Consider the following 17,116-nt stretch of genomic DNA (forward strand, 5'->3'; position numbering starts at 1 on the left):
TATTTCACGGCCAATGAGTCGCCACTCCCGCCGGCGCCTTTAAGCGAGACTTACCGACCCTCTCCCTCGACACTTTTTAGCTGCGATCCTTGGTCCTTCCTCCTCGCGGCTTCACCCTTATCTCCTTCCTGTTCCTCCGTTATTTCTTCGAAAAGGAGAGGGATAGCCCAGTCTTTGTTTGAGATATCAAATATTTATTTTCTTAAATAACGCAAAAACCCGGTAAGGGGCGGATCGCCAGCATTTTTTGCTTTAATAAATTATCAGCGATTATTGGCCGCGTTTGCCTAAGCAGGGCGATTTCTTTTTTTCTCTTTTCTTTTTCTGCGAGAGATTTCGTACTCTCTCCTTTGTGGTTAAGTCAGTCGAAATCTGTCAAAATGTTGTTCGAGATAAATATGTCGGAGCGCATTGTAAAAATTTTCTATCAAAGTATTAAAATAATATTAAGGAGATGGAATCCTGCAGTTTTTTTTTTTTTGCATAAAAATTAACTAGAAGAAATTTCATTCAATAGTGGTAAATGTATATTTTGTCTTGATTAAGTAAATTATACCAAAAAAAATAAAAAGAGATATTTCATATAAAAAACGAATTTATTATCTTTTAATTATTATACGTGGCGAATTAATATATGAAAATAGAAATATGTATATTGATGTTTCAAGTCACTTGCAGAAATTTTTAAACCCATAATGTCTCGTTTACTAATTATTCACGAGGCACAGTCGTGCGTTGCTTGGCCGCTCGAGAAAGCTTCATCGAAGTGCAAAAGGGTTACATGTTACGTAAAGGGTAGCAGCGAGAATGAGAAAGCCCTTTGACATAGCATTGATGTATTGTTAATATAAGCGAGTAAAACTCAAAGGACATACGTCTTGCGTAACAAGTTCTTGTTCGCGCGTACATAAACGCGCCCATTACGGTATACAGACGCGCAACAGTAAAATAAACAACAAAGAGAAATTTGAGTATAAAATAGAAAGACACTCTTAAGTAATTTCTATATTGCTACTTTTGATTAATATTACAGTATTAAATTTCTCTCTCTCTCTCTCTCTTAATTAACATATTATAATTTTAGTTATTATAATAGTAGTTTAATTATTTATACAATATATAGACAGAAATGTTTTTGTTATACAAATTTTACAGTTAAAATTTGATAGCACATTTATACTTCAAGCATACTTGATCGGAATTAATCTGCCATCATAATTGATCATAAGAATTCCCACGCTTTCGTTTTTTGCCCTTGTTTTGTGCCAATTTGATTCTTCTAGGTGGATCTTTTAAAGGTTTCTCGTTCACAGCGATGCAAAGTGAGCACGAAAACAAACGTTATGACCCCAACTGAGGAGGAGAGAAGGAATATGCGCGTGTACAACATATATACAATATATATATACATATATATATACGCATACGCGTGCGTTCTGGGAAAACAAGCTGCAAAGTGCCAGATGAAAACCGTGGAAAAACTCGGCGCTGCGTATATAGAATGCCCTGCGTTTCGCCGCGAGCGGATTTTCCGGCGGGAGGGTTGAAGAGGCGGTTCGCGGGGGGAGGATAGCGAGAGACGACAACGTAGACGACGTCAACGGCGACAAGGACGATAGAGGGGCTAAAAAGCACTTCTAATGGCATTGTGCGCGTTCAAACAAACACACGGAATGCTTAGTAGTTTCTAAAATTGTGGGAAAGTCTCTGCCCTAGCTTTGCTCGCTTTTCTCCTTTTTCTCTTCCTCTTCCTATTTCCCACTTAGGTGTGTGTATGCAAAAAAATGTATATAATTATAGATTACAATAGTTGTAAATTACAATACTTTCAAAATTTAGTATTATTAATATATGTATAAAATTAATACTTTAGAATGTAATATAATCTGTTTCTCAAAAATATGTGAGAAAAATTTTTTAAATTTGTAAAAAAAAAAATATATATATATTATAATTTTTCTTGCGATGAAAGAAACATCTTTATGTACGAAGTTATCGATAAGTTCAAAAATCATATCTACATACATACCGTTTGTATCATCCTTCGCATCGACTATTGTACACAAAGCATCGTCATATATAGACTTTTCATTAATGCCTGAATGAATAAATGCCACCGTGCCCCTCCCCTGAATTCTTAATGCAGCAAGCTCGCTGAAAGTACTCCCGAGCCTTCAAAATATCTTTAAGAAGTTTAAAGTCTTCCCTCGATAGCATGTAAATATTGTATGTAAAGCGCGACATCAAAGAGATTCTTCTACGGTATAATGCCTTAAATTTCGGTACAAGGAGAGATTAAGCAACAACGTAAGGAGATAAACAATCATAAAATGTCTATCATAAAAATTTGTGCGAAGAATTAATTCTCTATTAAGAAAATTCTATCTCTGCGATTAAAAGCATATACTTTTTGTTATTCTAACAATAAAAAAAAGAAAACATTTAAAATGTATATCATGAAAATTTAACGTACACTTTTTTACAACAGATTCTGTATTAATTTAGAAATAATAAATGGAAATAAAAAGCACATTATACAAATATGCTTTTATGTTTAAAATAAATTCAAAATCTAATTATATTATCCACAATAATTATTTTCACAAATTTCATATATCTTTCGAAAATGGAGCAAATTGGTTGGTTGGTTTTCGAGAAGCGTTTTCTAGATTATATACAGTCAGTCATCATAAATAATCATTTCTATAATGATCTGCACATAATAATTTAAATAATACTTCAAATGTATCACAGTATAGAAAAGATTTCTGGCAAGAGAACGGTAAAGAGAGAACATCGTTCTTCTAGCAAGAACCGAGTTCGACGCTCGCCAAAGAGACCGCAGAATCTGTACTGGCCTCTCTACGAGGACGTTCCTGGAAACTTTGTTACATTTTTGGTCAAGTCCGCATACGCGATACGCGTTGGACGAGTAAGTGGATCAAAGGGATACAGGAGAATTCCGAGATGACAGAAAAGAGAGAGAGAGAGAAAGAGAGAGGCACTGAAAATTGGCAGACTCTCCTATTGCTCTATCTTTGAGTGCTTCGTTGAGTTTTCTTTCGATGCCGGCGGAAAAACCTTTCTAAAGTTTTTCAAGATACCATGAACAAAGAGAATATGGAGCGAGTGTGGCTAGGTGAAAAAAGTAAAATGAAAAAGTTGATCGGAATCGGTAAAGCGAAATACTTAACGTCAAAGCCATGCATGGTAAATGCGATGATGACATACATATATTTCTTATGAGAAAAATGAATTGTGTGCTAAGTAGAAAAAAAGAAAGCAGAAAATAAAAGAGAGAGAGGGAGAAAAGTGAGAAAGATTCTAACATGAGTTTACTCATGCTAAAATTGCGTGTAAAACAAAAGATTACCGTTGGCAAATTAAGAATGATGTTTTAACGCTCGACTTAATTGCATTAAATTGTAAGAGAATGAAAAAGAAAGTGAACGATGAAAAGAACTATGAAAAAATATAAGATACTTGTGATATAATATATGAATGAAACTAAAATGAACGAAAAGTGACAATTTTTGTGAGGATAGTAGCATTCTACTTCATCACCGGTTATAAAAGATTGTACATGAAGAATACGTACTTTATAAATAATATTCAAAATTATTCAGAACACATAAAATAAAATGCATAATATGAATATTTTGGCAATATATGAAAAAAACAATGTAAGTTGGAACAGTTTCATATATTTCGAAAAAAAAATTGAAATATATTGTTGTGTCAAAATTTTATATAATATAAAGAAAAATTGATGTATATGTTAAGATTATTCAATGTTGGTGATAGTAATAATATTATATGTTGCGTAACACATTTAACAAAATTATACAAAATAATTACAATATTTTACAAAATATTAAATACAACAATAATAGTAACATAACATAAATAACAAATTACAATATATATATCATGATGAATATTAATCGTATACTTTAATTACAAAAACACTTAATTTATATTGTTTGCAATAAATCAAACAAATTGTACTAATTTTATGTATAGATTATATACTAAAGAATTACAGTATATAATAGATTTGTAATAATTATACGAAAATTCGTATTATAAATAAGTTTAACAAGAGAGATGTCTATGTCTTTTTGTAAAATACATTGTACTTTACTTAATAATATTTGTCTTGAAAATTTTTGTTTTGATTATGAAAAGATATAATGAGAAAAACTGAGATAACGCGCGTGAACAGTTAATAGACACATATCTATGTATATGTTTCACCTAACAAATATCAAAAGATAAATTCTTTAAGTTTTACGAATTACATCATTAGTTTTGCAAACTAAACTTTCATCCGAAGTTAAATCCTGACTTTTATGAACTTCCTTCTCAGCGGAAACTGAATTCTCAATTTTGCAAATTATATTTCCAGCGGGAATTAAACTCTCAGTCTTACAAACAACTGTATTTGCCGAAGTGTTCAATGTTTCGCGATGCGTCCATTGGTGATTTTCCAACGTGAGAATACTTCTGAAATACTTGCCGCATTTCACGCAATAAAGATTACACTTCTCGTGACTCTTCCGATGCTTGTTGAGCAGATCTTTGCGCGTGAAGGTTCTGTTGCAGATCGTACAGGCGAACTTGTCGGGATTCACGTGCAACACGTTATGCCTCGTCAAGTTGTCCAACCTCGTGTACTTCTTGGTACAAATGTCACAGGTGAACTTGGTCCTCTCAGAATGACACCTCTGATGATACTTCAGATACCTCTTCTCGGCAAAAGTCTTTTTACAGGCGCAGCAGACGATCTGGTTGTTATCGTTCTTTTTCACGTCTGTATGACTTGTCAATTCCTCGCACGTCGCGAATTCTTCCTTGCAAAAAAGACAGCCAAACTTCTTTGGTTGCTTGTTTCTCTGTATATTTTTCAAAAAGTCTGGATCAGTCATGATTTTATAAAGGAAAGAATCTTTCAATTTATCTTCTGGCTCGGTGGAAGTACTTGACGCAATATTATCATCGCGATTGAAAGCATCCTTTGTTGATAGATTCAAGATCTCCACGTTATTGTTGTCATCGTTAGTGAGCGATATAGCGGTGGACAAGGTCATTTCATTGCCCAAACTAGTGGACGTTAGAATTGGAATTGGAATCAGAATATTTGAAGATGGTGCGTAAGTCTGTTAAATAAAATATTTATCTTAATATTTTAAAAATTTAATAAATATACAATATTAAATAAAATTATATTCTACATCTCTATAATTATGTGCATACAAAGTTTTTATATAATTTAATCGCAAAGATGTACTTTTTTTAATAATTATTGAAAGAGATATTATACATATATATTTCATAGCCAATTTTTATTTAATTATTTATACATTAATTATATACTTTGTATATTTTGCATAAGTTTATAATAATGCAAAATGACTCGCGAAAATTATAATACCAAATATTAATGTTGACCATTTATATCGATCATTTACCTGATATGAATCTTGATCATTTAGTCCCGGCCATTTATATGCATCCGTTGAATCATAATCTTTTTTATCATCTACACTTTCTTCATCCGAAGGACTTTCTGTTGCATCAGATGCAATCTTAATATTACTTTGCAGTATTCTCTGTCTTGGAACTGTTTTGATTCTCATATTTATACTGTAACAATTACAAATAGTAAGATTAATTTATTAATAGAAAATAATTATCAATCTAAGTTGATAGTTATGTAATAAAAATAGTAAATCTTAAGTTCTATTATAAAATCAGATTACAAATTAATGAAACATGTAATTAATATTAATAATCTTATAATTTAAATAACCATTTATAATAACAATAAATATGAAATAAATTTAAATAAATTTAACATATTTAAAGAAAGAGAGAGAGAGAGAGAGAGAGAGAAAGAGAGAGAGAGAGAGAGAGAGAGAGAGAGAGAGAGAATTAATTTAAGATTATTTCAATTTGGAAATATATGCAATAATTTCTGAGTAAGATATTAATAATAATTCATACACTTATATTTTAAAAAGATGGTCAATGTACAGCTTCTCGTTATTCTAATTGAAAATGCAAGCACGTAATACACTTGATACTCTTTTACTGATTCCTATAATCTTTGCAGCGCGATACACACTGTATGAAATACCGATCACAACTGACAAGATTATCGCACCTATCATTGAATTGGCCGTCATTCAATCGACCTCAGTGCGACTTTGACGATCGACACAACAAAAGCCTTAGCGGAGTCGCGGAAATGTGAGTTTGCAAACATGGGTATAGCTTCATATTCATGGAAATAGTTTATCACGGAGGCTATTTTCTTCACAGTGTTGTGCTTTATTTCGTACGATCATGATTCATTCATTCATGTCCAAATATATTTATAATAATATTTAGAATAATATTTCATAAAATTTTGGCCATTTCTTTGAAATTAAAAATTGTGATAACAATAATGTACATAAATATTACATAAAGATTTAATGTAAAAAAGCGTTGTAAAAGTAAATTTATACATTTAATGACTTTTTATTATAATTATATATAGTTGAATAATAAATTATATATTATCTTGTACGAAATATATAATAATACTGTGTAACACATATTATGTTAATTATTCAATTAACAACTCAGAGCAGACATTGGGTTTCAAATGTTAATTATATTTTCTATTAAAAACTTATTTTTCTCAACTATATCAGAACTAATTATCAGAAAAAGATGATAAGAAAAAAAAACAAAGTAAATATTTTTTTTTACTTTCAAATATATTTTCATAATTCATTTTATTTGCTTTGCCAAGGAAGACTATATCGACCCGATGTTAAAAAAAAAAAAAAAAGAAATCAAGACAGCGATGAAATAAAAGAGCAAAGATAAAAAAGGAAATGCGAAGGGATCAAACATAAAATTGGCAAAAAAATTTTCGCTGTTTGATACGATGTATCTATAGTCATCCTTGTATAACCCGAGTCGTTAATACGACATAAGGAGGAGCCAGGGTTAAAATGCGAGGGTGAAACGGGGATTTTTAATTGTAGTTCGTCCGATGTAACCCCGCTTCGACCCGTCGGTATTGTCATACCCGGGCGGCGCTTTTCTTTATTTCCCCAGTGGCTGGATGAGGTTATACATTTTTTTAAACTACGGCAATGCCTCCGTCTTCTTATTAGCAAAGCTAATTGGAAATACAAATGGTTATTCACGGTAAGAAGGAGAAGGTTGTGCCGAAGAGTGACTGCGGGGTAGTAGCGTTTGTAGATATATCTAAAGAGAGAGAGAGAGAGAGCGAGAGAGAAAGAAAGAACGACCAGGGGTGAAAGGGGAGGTGGTGGTACACTTTTGCGTATTAAGGTTGTATTTGCTCCGGATAATTAGGACTTTTTCCCGGCCAATTCGAATGAATAATTGATTTTGCTGCTCCCTGTGCTGCCTGTCTGGACGCGCCTGTCGCTCTTGGAACTCTTCGAATGACAATCATCCGGAGAAAAATACGGATGTCCGTGATGAAATATTCAATACCTTGCACAATATTATGCGTCGAGAAGAATGTAGGGCGAGAAAATGTTTTCGAATAACATGCGATAGCCTGTAATAATAATAAATAGTTTGAATCTGTTTTGTGTTTTGAAGATCGATATGTTATTTAATATTAATATATTATTTTAATAAATTTTAAAAGTAGATTTTACATGATACTTAACAAATTTCAATATTCAATAAAGAAAAATAATTTTCTTAAAAGATTGAAAATTTGTAAAAAAAATAGTAACAAATATTTTGTTAAGAAAAAATCAATTTTCCAATCAATTGAGCGTAAAATACAATAAATGTATAAAAAACAAAAGACTTGCTAGGACAAAAAACAATACCATTTAAAAGAAATATGTATCGGAGATATGCAATATTAAATTTGATAAACATCAAATTTTTTCTAACAGAGATATTCTTATATTCTGACTTTTGATAGATCATGATAAGAAAAGTGCGATCTACAAACGGTGAATATTTTCCATTCTTCTTCAATTATATTATAACGGAAGGTTTTCCGCAATTTTGTTAGCAACGTGAAAGCCGTCGAACGTCTTTCACGAGACGTTTTGACACCCAGTACATCACACCCCTTCCCTTCATCTAGTTATATTACGTATACAATATCTGTGTATCGAAGCTAGTTGATCCTGGTGGGTCCCCTTTCCCAACGCGAAGCCATACATCATACCACCTTCTTTATTAAACTCATATTTTTCAAAAAGTCTCACCTTCGCTATCTGGAGCGCCTCCTCTCGCTCGCAACTCTGAAATCAACCCGGGGAGAACGAAAAATTCATTTGGCATTCAAGCATAAGATGGATATGAAAATTTTTATACTAAAGATGATTTACGTCTGTGTTACCAATATGAGTCAACTACCCCGAGTTTGTAATCATAAATAATAATAAATAAATATATATATATAATGTTTCTTTATTTACGGAAAACTTCTATAAAAGCATGTTAAGAAGCGTTTTGATATAATTGATGTGTGAATTGATTAAAGTCCAATTTGCAAAATTTATACAAGACACATTGTTCACCTCTCCAGTCAACTTAAGTTGACAAATTAAATTTTTCACGATGAGATGGAAGGAATATTATATATACACGAGAATTGACGAGAGGAAGGCGGAGGTTCTTTAACGACTCTCGCGTTTCCATGGGATACATCGCGCGACGAGTTCGTTGTCTCTTCGTAACACCAGAAAGTTAGGCCACTTTCCTTCGACGCGCGAAGGAGAGATTGGCCGTTTGGCGGGCATAAAGAAGAAAGCCACCCCCTTCAGTTTGCCTTCCAGCACACCCTTCGCCACCTCCGCCGGTCGCCCCTCACGACCCAAAAACCGCGGACGGTTATAAAGCATTCTTCCAGTTTATTAGACGGAGACTCGCGGGCTTCTCTTTATATTAAGCATGTGCATTATTAATGCGCCGGTATAACCGTAAAATGCTGATGAAAAAAAGTTGCCGAGCCCCGCGGGTGTTTCTTCTGCGGCAAGGTGAAAGAAGGAACGGAGGCTCCTCCGAGATTGCTGCCGCAGCTTGATTGACTGAGTCTTCGACTCATTGGATATTATGTTGCGTGAAATTTGAATTTACAAACGCTTTTCATCGAAGGAGTTATTTGCTGAATAACGTGCACTCGCCAAGTAATTTCAGTATAACAACTTATCAAGTTTTTGTGAATAATAATTGAAACTTTTATGTAGATCTACGATACGATAAGAGCAAATATTTCGACCAAAAGAAGAATTTGACGAATCAATAATATTTTCAACTTGTAATCGATCAAAGGATAGCATCGTATTTGTAGATGAGAATCGACTATTTACTATCGTATTTTTTGCTAGACCGTTCCAATGCGATAAGACAGCGTAGCAATCTGACATAGCACAGGAGTTACACGCACCAGGGATTTCCATGGAAATCGATGACACCCTCGACGACGTAACTTCGGACGAGAGAGAATCGTCGAATAGAATGCCCGTAACTTATCCAGATAAGGGGTTGTAAAACGATGCTGTAGCTATCTGCCAATACGGTCTGCTCACCCTTCTCGCGGAAAGGGAGTGCCTGCATCCAGGTTGCGGGTAGATATAGGGAGCAATTTCGCAGAAATTGATGCCATTTGAATATCGTCTGCGCCACGACACGCTCTTCCAAGATGGTGCCGTTCGTAAAGACGTTTACACGATTGTCGGAGATCTCTATCCGGTCCATGCGCGCTTCGTCGACAAATACTGCCGAAACACATTGGGATTATATATATGCTTCGTGGATCGTATTTCCATTGTGGGCTGCTACTTGACGAGGAGATGGAGCGACTAACGTAAACTAGCGTCTGTTACTCGACATTTGTTTCTCCATCGATCGCAAGTTAACTCGCAAAGAGATAGAATTAAGATGAGAAACAACATTCTTCACAATCAACATTATTTGTTACTTATATTTTAGTTTTATCAATTATTTAATTATTCACGATATGAACGTTGGAAACGATCATGTTTTATATGGAATCTTATTTTATATAATAATTTTTAATATTTTCAAAAATCTATTTTACACATATGTTGATTACATAGGCTCTATACTTCGTGGAATATATATATTAAAAATCATATCCTTAGCAAACAAAATATGAATTCTTATCTCGTGCACAGTGAATTGTAAAATTATTCCAAGTTGTATCGAATGTACTATCAAGTCGTATCATTCGAAATATTTCCGGATGACTTTAATCGGGACGCACCTTTACTCCTGGTATGTGATTATACTTGGCGACTTCCAGATACGTGCTGGGGTTACGTCACGTGGGTGTTACCAAAGTCTTGTTTATCAAGTGTGCCGCTACACACAGTCGAGGTATACATACATACACTCTTCTCGGTTCCCGTCAATGGCGCTTCTTAGCTTATGCATAAAGCCCCTTTCGCCCATCACCCTCACGCCCCGCCGATCCCGTCTATCCGTATCCACCTCCCGCAACCTCCTCATCTTTCACGATTTCATCCCCGCCGTTTCAACCCCTTCTTGGACCGGTAGTGGCAGATCGGGGTGTCTCGCTCGCTCTTTCGCTCGCTCGCGAGTATTTCCGTCAGGATGTATCGCAAAATCTATACCGGCCTAAGGGGTGCGACGGGAATGAGAGGGGAGGGCGAGAGTAGTAGGAGTGGGCGACGGTGGCGGAGGCCAGGGTGGTTTTCGAGAAGGGTGAGCCCCGTCACATTTCACTACAGACTAATAACTTCTGAATATTCATTTCGTGTTTCTCCTTGCCTGCTTGCGAACCCGTAAGCAAGGCTAATGCGACTTTCACAACAGAATGCCTGATGTTTCTAGAGATACGTCGAACAAAAAGAATTAAAATTTGATGATCTTAATCGATTCGTTTATATCATATAAAGTACATCGTGATAGTATAAATTGAAAGATGTATGATTTTTAATTTATACGGATTGTTTGAAGAAATAATCGACGCGTTTCGTGTGAGATGAGTTTAAGGGGTATGTACTCTCCTTCGTCGAAGCGAGAAAAACAGAGTAGCTTGGAGGCGAGGGAAAAGCGAGAGACGGTCGTCATGGCAACTATGAATTAAGTAATCAATGAATTATTATTGACATTGATGTCTTCGCCCTGCTCCTCCCTCCCCCCCCCCCCCTACTACTTGTGATACTTCAAGACTCATAAAGCAGGTTGCCCTGCGTTCTTGATTAATACACCGGTAGTATATCTCACTGGGTTTCAAGATAAAGAGACGAAAGGTCTGAAACGAAACGGGTATAGCTTGCTAGATGGAAAATGATATCCACCGCGGGTTTCTTGTGTAAACATAATTTTTCTGCTCTTTACATTCAATATAAGCAGCGTAAATGAGTAGTTGTACTCGTGATTTTCGTGCGATTAATAATTAACTAAAAACACTTTACATTTAGAAATATTATTGAACCTCCTGTTTAATAGATCCTTATCACTTTTAAAATATTACATTTATTTGTAATTTTATATTTTCATCTTTTTATTCTAAGAACCTATTAATTTACAAGTAGACTTTGCAAAAAATTCCAAAAAGATATTGCTTTAAAACATTAATGAAAACTAAAATGTAGTAAATTAACTATACCCAATTGCTATTCTAATGTGACTATATAAAAAAATGTTTCTCTCCCACGATTTTCAACCGCTATCCGACTTTACTTCGTTCTTTATGTCGCTAAGGTTTCCGACGTTCGTAATTCGGAACGGTGCTCGTAGAAAATACGATAGGACGCTTCGTATCACGAAGGGAGAACGGGGCAAGAGTGGCCAGAAGAGGGTGAAGGGGAGGAGAAAAGAGGAGAAAGGCGCACGGTGGAATGCTTCGAGCCAATAGAAGAGACTCCGCGCCAGCTTCAATTTCACGATCTTCGCGACAAATTAGCGCGGACGAATTTCCTGCATCCCCTTCCTTGCACCGCGCGTTCTCTCATGGAATTTCTCGCATCAGCGTTTTTCCGTCCTTTTCGATCAAGCTGATTGGCAAACGCGATTATTCCCCAGCGAGTTTGTCTCTTGGAAATCACTCGTTAGTGTTTGCCACCTGATTCAGTAAACAATTTCGTTATCTTAAAAAAAAATTTTTTTAAAATCTGTATATTTTTACATTTTAATACAAAAAGATCTCGTCGATACGTAACGTAAAATGTTTAAGCATCCAGCATGTGGAGAAAAGCGACAGAAGAGAACATGATGTAAACAGAAGTGGAGAGAAACAGTGTGCCAGATTTGGTAACGTGAAATTTCGAACAACACCATGCACCATGTAAATGAATGAGAAGCGTTGCGCGTGAAAGGCACTACATCTCTGCGAGCATCCGACGCGTCGTTATAAAAATGACTTCGCGTTGCGGATTAGGATGGAGGGATTGCGATGGCTTTTACGCGCTAAGATCGGAAGAGAGCGAGGGAGAGAAAGAGAGAACGATTACAAAAAAAAAAAAAAAAAAAAAAAAGAAAAGTAGAAGAGAGGGCGAATTAAAATTTCACAACGACAACTGACAATCGTGAAATCCCGTCCCTTACCTCTCCCCATTACCCTCCCTCTCCCCCCCGCGACAGTAGACGGTCCGGCGTTACCGACCCTCTATTGTCTCCGACAAAACAACTCTCCGTCCTCCCATCCTCCTATTTCCCACCCCCGGTTAGGAAACGTGCGATAATAAATATAGAGAAAATGAAAAATTATTAAAAACTTCCTTTTTAACCTTGGTAATCCTCGTCGCCCCTAGAGATGCCGCATTAAAAACTCGCCGTTTCCCTGCCCCCCCAACCTCCGCGTCTTCTTCCCTCCGTCTCCGCTTGCTCTTTCTGCACCCTCGTCCACCCCGGACTTCGCGGTCCTCGGGGTTGGGTGTCCGGACACGCGAATTATTTATACGCAGGAGTCTCTCTGACGACATTACCACAGTGTTAGCATTAAATCATAATGTACGACCCGTTACGAGCCGCTGTGATTCGGCCTTGCGCGCGCTCCCGTGTCAACGAGAGCTCTTCGCTCGCGTTTGCGTGCTCCTTGTTTTTGCACTTCTAAAGAGCGCGAATAATTATTCTCGGAGTCGGAATGCCCGTTGATGTTCCCGCGCGCAAAAAAAAAAAAAAAAAAAAAAGAGCGATCATACTTCGTTGAATAGATCGTTGATTGGTGGTGACACGTCACTTTCATTGCTCTTGTGCGTATAAATAACGCTTTAAAGAAATATAAATTTATATTTTAAAAACATTGGCTTTAAATATATTAACGCTATGGTAACTGAATAATAAAAGTTAAATAAAAATTGAAGTTTTCCGATGATGTGTTACCGAACGATTTGTATTATCACACTCGCGGGGAGATAACGCGAATAGTTATGTAAGTTTTGCGTATCGCTCGGCGAGGCAGGTAGCTTTTTGCCTTTACGTTGATCTACGAGTAATCACGCGGGATGGGACAAAACAACGAAACCGCGTCGTATAATAAACCTATATTAATCTCGTAGGAAAGAGATAAAGCGATATTATCGAGCGAGTTCGCCGTCGAACGTCGACTCGCCTCCGCGTCGTAACTTTTTCATGAATAATCCCCGGGCTAATTTGAATAAATTATAACCGACGGCGTTTGACGGGGCTCCCAAATTCTCGGCGACGCTATTGATAGCCGTGAAAACGGAAGAGGGAGTCCTCCTGCCCGCGAACGTGCTAAAGTAGAAGGATCTCTGCGGCTTCCATTAATTCCTTTGTCTCGCGATTCTGTCACGGCCTCGGGGGCCGATTTTCAAGGACTTTTTTCCGCAGAGTCCATTAAAATATCAATTAAGACGACCGTGTCCATCTCACCTTCTCACGGGATCCAACCTTTATTGCCTGGTGGTTACGTCGAATCGATATGGCTAACCGTATACGATCGACTGAGCTCATTGTTGAGTCAAGCATTTTCATTGTTTCGAAAGAAAACACAAGAGAGAAATCTTATCCAAATGATGATGAAAGTATATATCTTTTCATTATTTTAAATATATATTTTATTCTAAATAAAAGACACGTTATTTCTTAATAATTTCCTTTCGATAATTCCGCATTAAATAATTTATATTAATATATCTTTTTTTTATTCAAATTATTTTTCGTTAGAGATTTTTACTTTTAAACAGCGACTAACGATTTGAATTAAAACCGATTAATTATGGAGATCGGTGAAACGCGTAATGGGGCAATTACCGCAGAAGAGCATCGATATGTAGATACTGGATACCGTTTCGTAACAATAATGCTGTCAGAGTCAAGCCGTACGATCGTGAATGCGCGCATTCATCCGGCTCGATAATCCAACTTGAAAGGTACACGTCCGGGGCTTTTTCTACTTACTACAACAGCGCTCAGAAGCACGTACGTAACGAACAAACGTTTCCGGAATACCTGTTACCTAGGGCGCTGGAAAAAATATGGGAAACCCCATCCTTGGAGAACGAGCAATGGAGGGGGTAGCGAAGAAGGGGTGAAGGAGGGGGAGGGGGGAAAGGGAGAGGTCGGTTTACCCCACGTAGAAGGCGCGCATGAATTGGCGTGTGTGCGCCGCTGCTCACACGGACACGGGCTCGCATGCGAGCGAGCGCAAGGGTTGAATTTTAATTATTTTCTCTTTGGTAGGTATAATATTTCAATGCTCGGCGGAGCCTGGCCGACCGGGCGCTCGCCTCTCGCCGCCATCTCTGTCAAGTAATGTTATTATAATTATACGCGTGTGCGCTTGGTCGGTCATTTCTTGTGCCCGTCCATCCCCCGACTATCCCCTGGTCACCCCCTCCCTCCCACGCACACGCGGCGCATCCTCTGTGTCCGTCTTTCTCCTCTTTCTCGCCGTCTCCGCCTCGCCACCCTCTCGCGAGCGCCTCTCTTTTCGCTCGCTTCTCGTCTCGCCTGCGTTCCCACTGCCTGGGTATTGTGCAATTAAAATGTCGTAATTGTCCGTCGGAATTCATCTTGAAATTCGTGCCTAACCAGTCGACGCGCTACGTTGATGTCCACCTTGAGTGTGTACGTTGCACTCGAGTAATGCACGCGAGATATCGACATGAGCAGGGGATTCAAGGCTGAATATTTACACAGTTTCATATTTTTTTTTCATATGAGTTTGAAGGAGTTTATTATTCAGAAATAAAGCAAATTAAAGTAATCTTTTGTAAATATGAAAATTAATACTACAAGACCATGTTTGCCATGTATGTTATTATTACACTATATTACTCTAAATAAGATCTCTCCAAGAATTTACTCTCAAATGGAAGGTTTTTTCTCCCTTTTATCAAAACGTCTCAGAACAAAAGAAAAATAAAAAAATTGTTATATACAATTATTTACGGTATCTATACATCGTTGTTAGTATAGAAGAAACGATTTTTCAAAGATTGCAAACGGAGATGAAAGATTCTTCAATTCAATAAATTTACGGAAAAGTCTATACCAAATCAATTAAAAAATTTTAAATAGAGGCATAATCTCTTCGTAAAGAAATCAACAAAAGGAATAGTATATTATTTTTATTTATGTTATAGCTTGTTTCGTGATAATAATTATATACGTTAATTTGAGAGGCATAAATTGTAATATATTATAATTTGAGGACATTTGTAATAATTATTACAATAATTCTCTTCACAAGAATTTTTATTACGTATGAATTTTTTGCAAAAGGCAACTTTGCATAGAACGCGATGATATATGCATAAATACGATAAAAATAATGTATTGTAAATTTTGCGATCACCAAGCTACGATTACTGTTGTACAACGTTGTACATGTCATACAAAAAATTGCTCGTTTAACTTTACGAAAGTATTGAGTTTTCTTTAACGAAGATTCCACTGAAAAAAAAATATCTAAAAAAGACATAAACGAAGGCATAAAAAGTTTTGGAAAGAGAGAGAGAGAGAGAGAGAGGAAAAAATATAAAAAAATGAGCTCGGTTGTAACATAATATAAATATCTCGTACACATTCACGTTGCTTCAAAAGAACGTGTGGTGGCCGCGGTCGATGTTCGCGCTGCGGACGAAAGGCGAGTCGTCGGCCGGATAAAGCCGGACGGCGTATGTATGCGATCACCTGAAATTCAGAATTGCAAATTCTTTAATTCACGGGACGCGATGGCGACGGCGACGACGGCGACGGCGGTTGCAACGGAGGTCCTCCGCTCGGCAGGAAAATACCTTCGCCTGACCTATACAAACATCGCGGGAGACGAGGGGATGTGTATTCAAAAATTTACATAGGTACATTCTGATTAAAGTGTCCTAGAAAGCAAATCTAATACAGCAGCGGCGAGAGTACGCCGAATCTCTCTCCTTTTCCTCTTCCTTCTCTCGGATGCGAAGAATTATGCGGAATGGATTATTCTTCGGAAAGTTTTCGACGAACCGGCAGAGAATATGGGAATCGAATGGGGGATGAAAGAACTGGATCCATCTCGCTACGGTGTCCAGTATATCATGATAATCATAGGATTTATTACTCGTTACCGAGGTTTATTATCCCAATAACGTGCTACGGTGAACGTGACGGGAACATAGAATAAATAAAATCAATAAATAATAATAAGAAAGAGAACACTCAAAAAGAGGAAACGGAGCAATCGCGGAAGAAAGAGCATCTCGTAATAAATTTCTGTGATTGATAGTAAAAATACGACCGCTCAGTTAACATAAAAAAAAAAAAACAATACGAAACCGCGTACGCGCTGGTATTTTCGAAAGGGAATCATATTTTATCTCATAGTAAATAAGTAGAATCCGTCTTGCGTCTGCCAAGTTAGCGACAATGCGACAGCATACGTTCCACACTCAGCGATTGGATTCGCTAATTAATCACCGGCCGAGCCGTGGCGGCACGGATGAAAGAATAACGACGCGGAAACGAAACGAAATTTAAATATTCTCGCGTTGTTCGCGAGGAGGAGACCGAGGGGTAGGAAAGGGCAACGGTATCCGCGGGCATTCCTCCGCATCCCTCGACGGTTCCAGAACGGAGAGGGAATGGGCGAGCCTGGTGTAATTGCAAAATTGCATTAGCTTTG

The 17,116-nt window shown here is 36.9% G+C and overlaps 1 protein-coding gene across 1 annotated transcript; it reads right to left on the reverse strand.

Annotated features, from left to right (window-relative positions):
* Positions 1–4,084: 4,084 nt before the first annotated feature.
* Positions 4,085–6,164, reverse strand: LOC140668526 (uncharacterized). Its single transcript, XM_072897606.1, has 3 exons — positions 6,007–6,164; positions 5,472–5,646; positions 4,085–5,159 (listed from the first exon to the last, which is right to left on the reverse strand). The coding sequence occupies exons 2-3, from the start codon at positions 5,637–5,639 to the stop codon at positions 4,284–4,286; spliced, it is 1,044 nt and encodes a 347-aa protein (XP_072753707.1). The 5' UTR covers positions 5,640–5,646; positions 6,007–6,164; the 3' UTR covers positions 4,085–4,283.
* Between the last annotated feature and the right edge of the window lie 10,952 nt (positions 6,165–17,116).

The sequence above is a fragment of the Anoplolepis gracilipes genome, chromosome 8 (assembly GCF_047496725.1).
Source record: "Anoplolepis gracilipes chromosome 8, ASM4749672v1, whole genome shotgun sequence".
Lineage (NCBI taxonomy): Eukaryota > Metazoa > Arthropoda > Insecta > Hymenoptera > Formicidae > Anoplolepis > Anoplolepis gracilipes.

Bases quoted from the DNA above. Each gene is read 5' to 3' on its own strand.
- LOC140668526 (XM_072897606.1), bottom strand. From the start codon at position 5,639: ATGAGAATCAAAACAGTTCCAAGACAGAGAATACTGCAAAGTAATATT. The intron at 5,160-5,471 runs GTAAATGATCGA...TTTATTTAACAG, and splicing joins ATGATCAAGATTCATATCAG to ACTTACGCACCATCTTCAAA.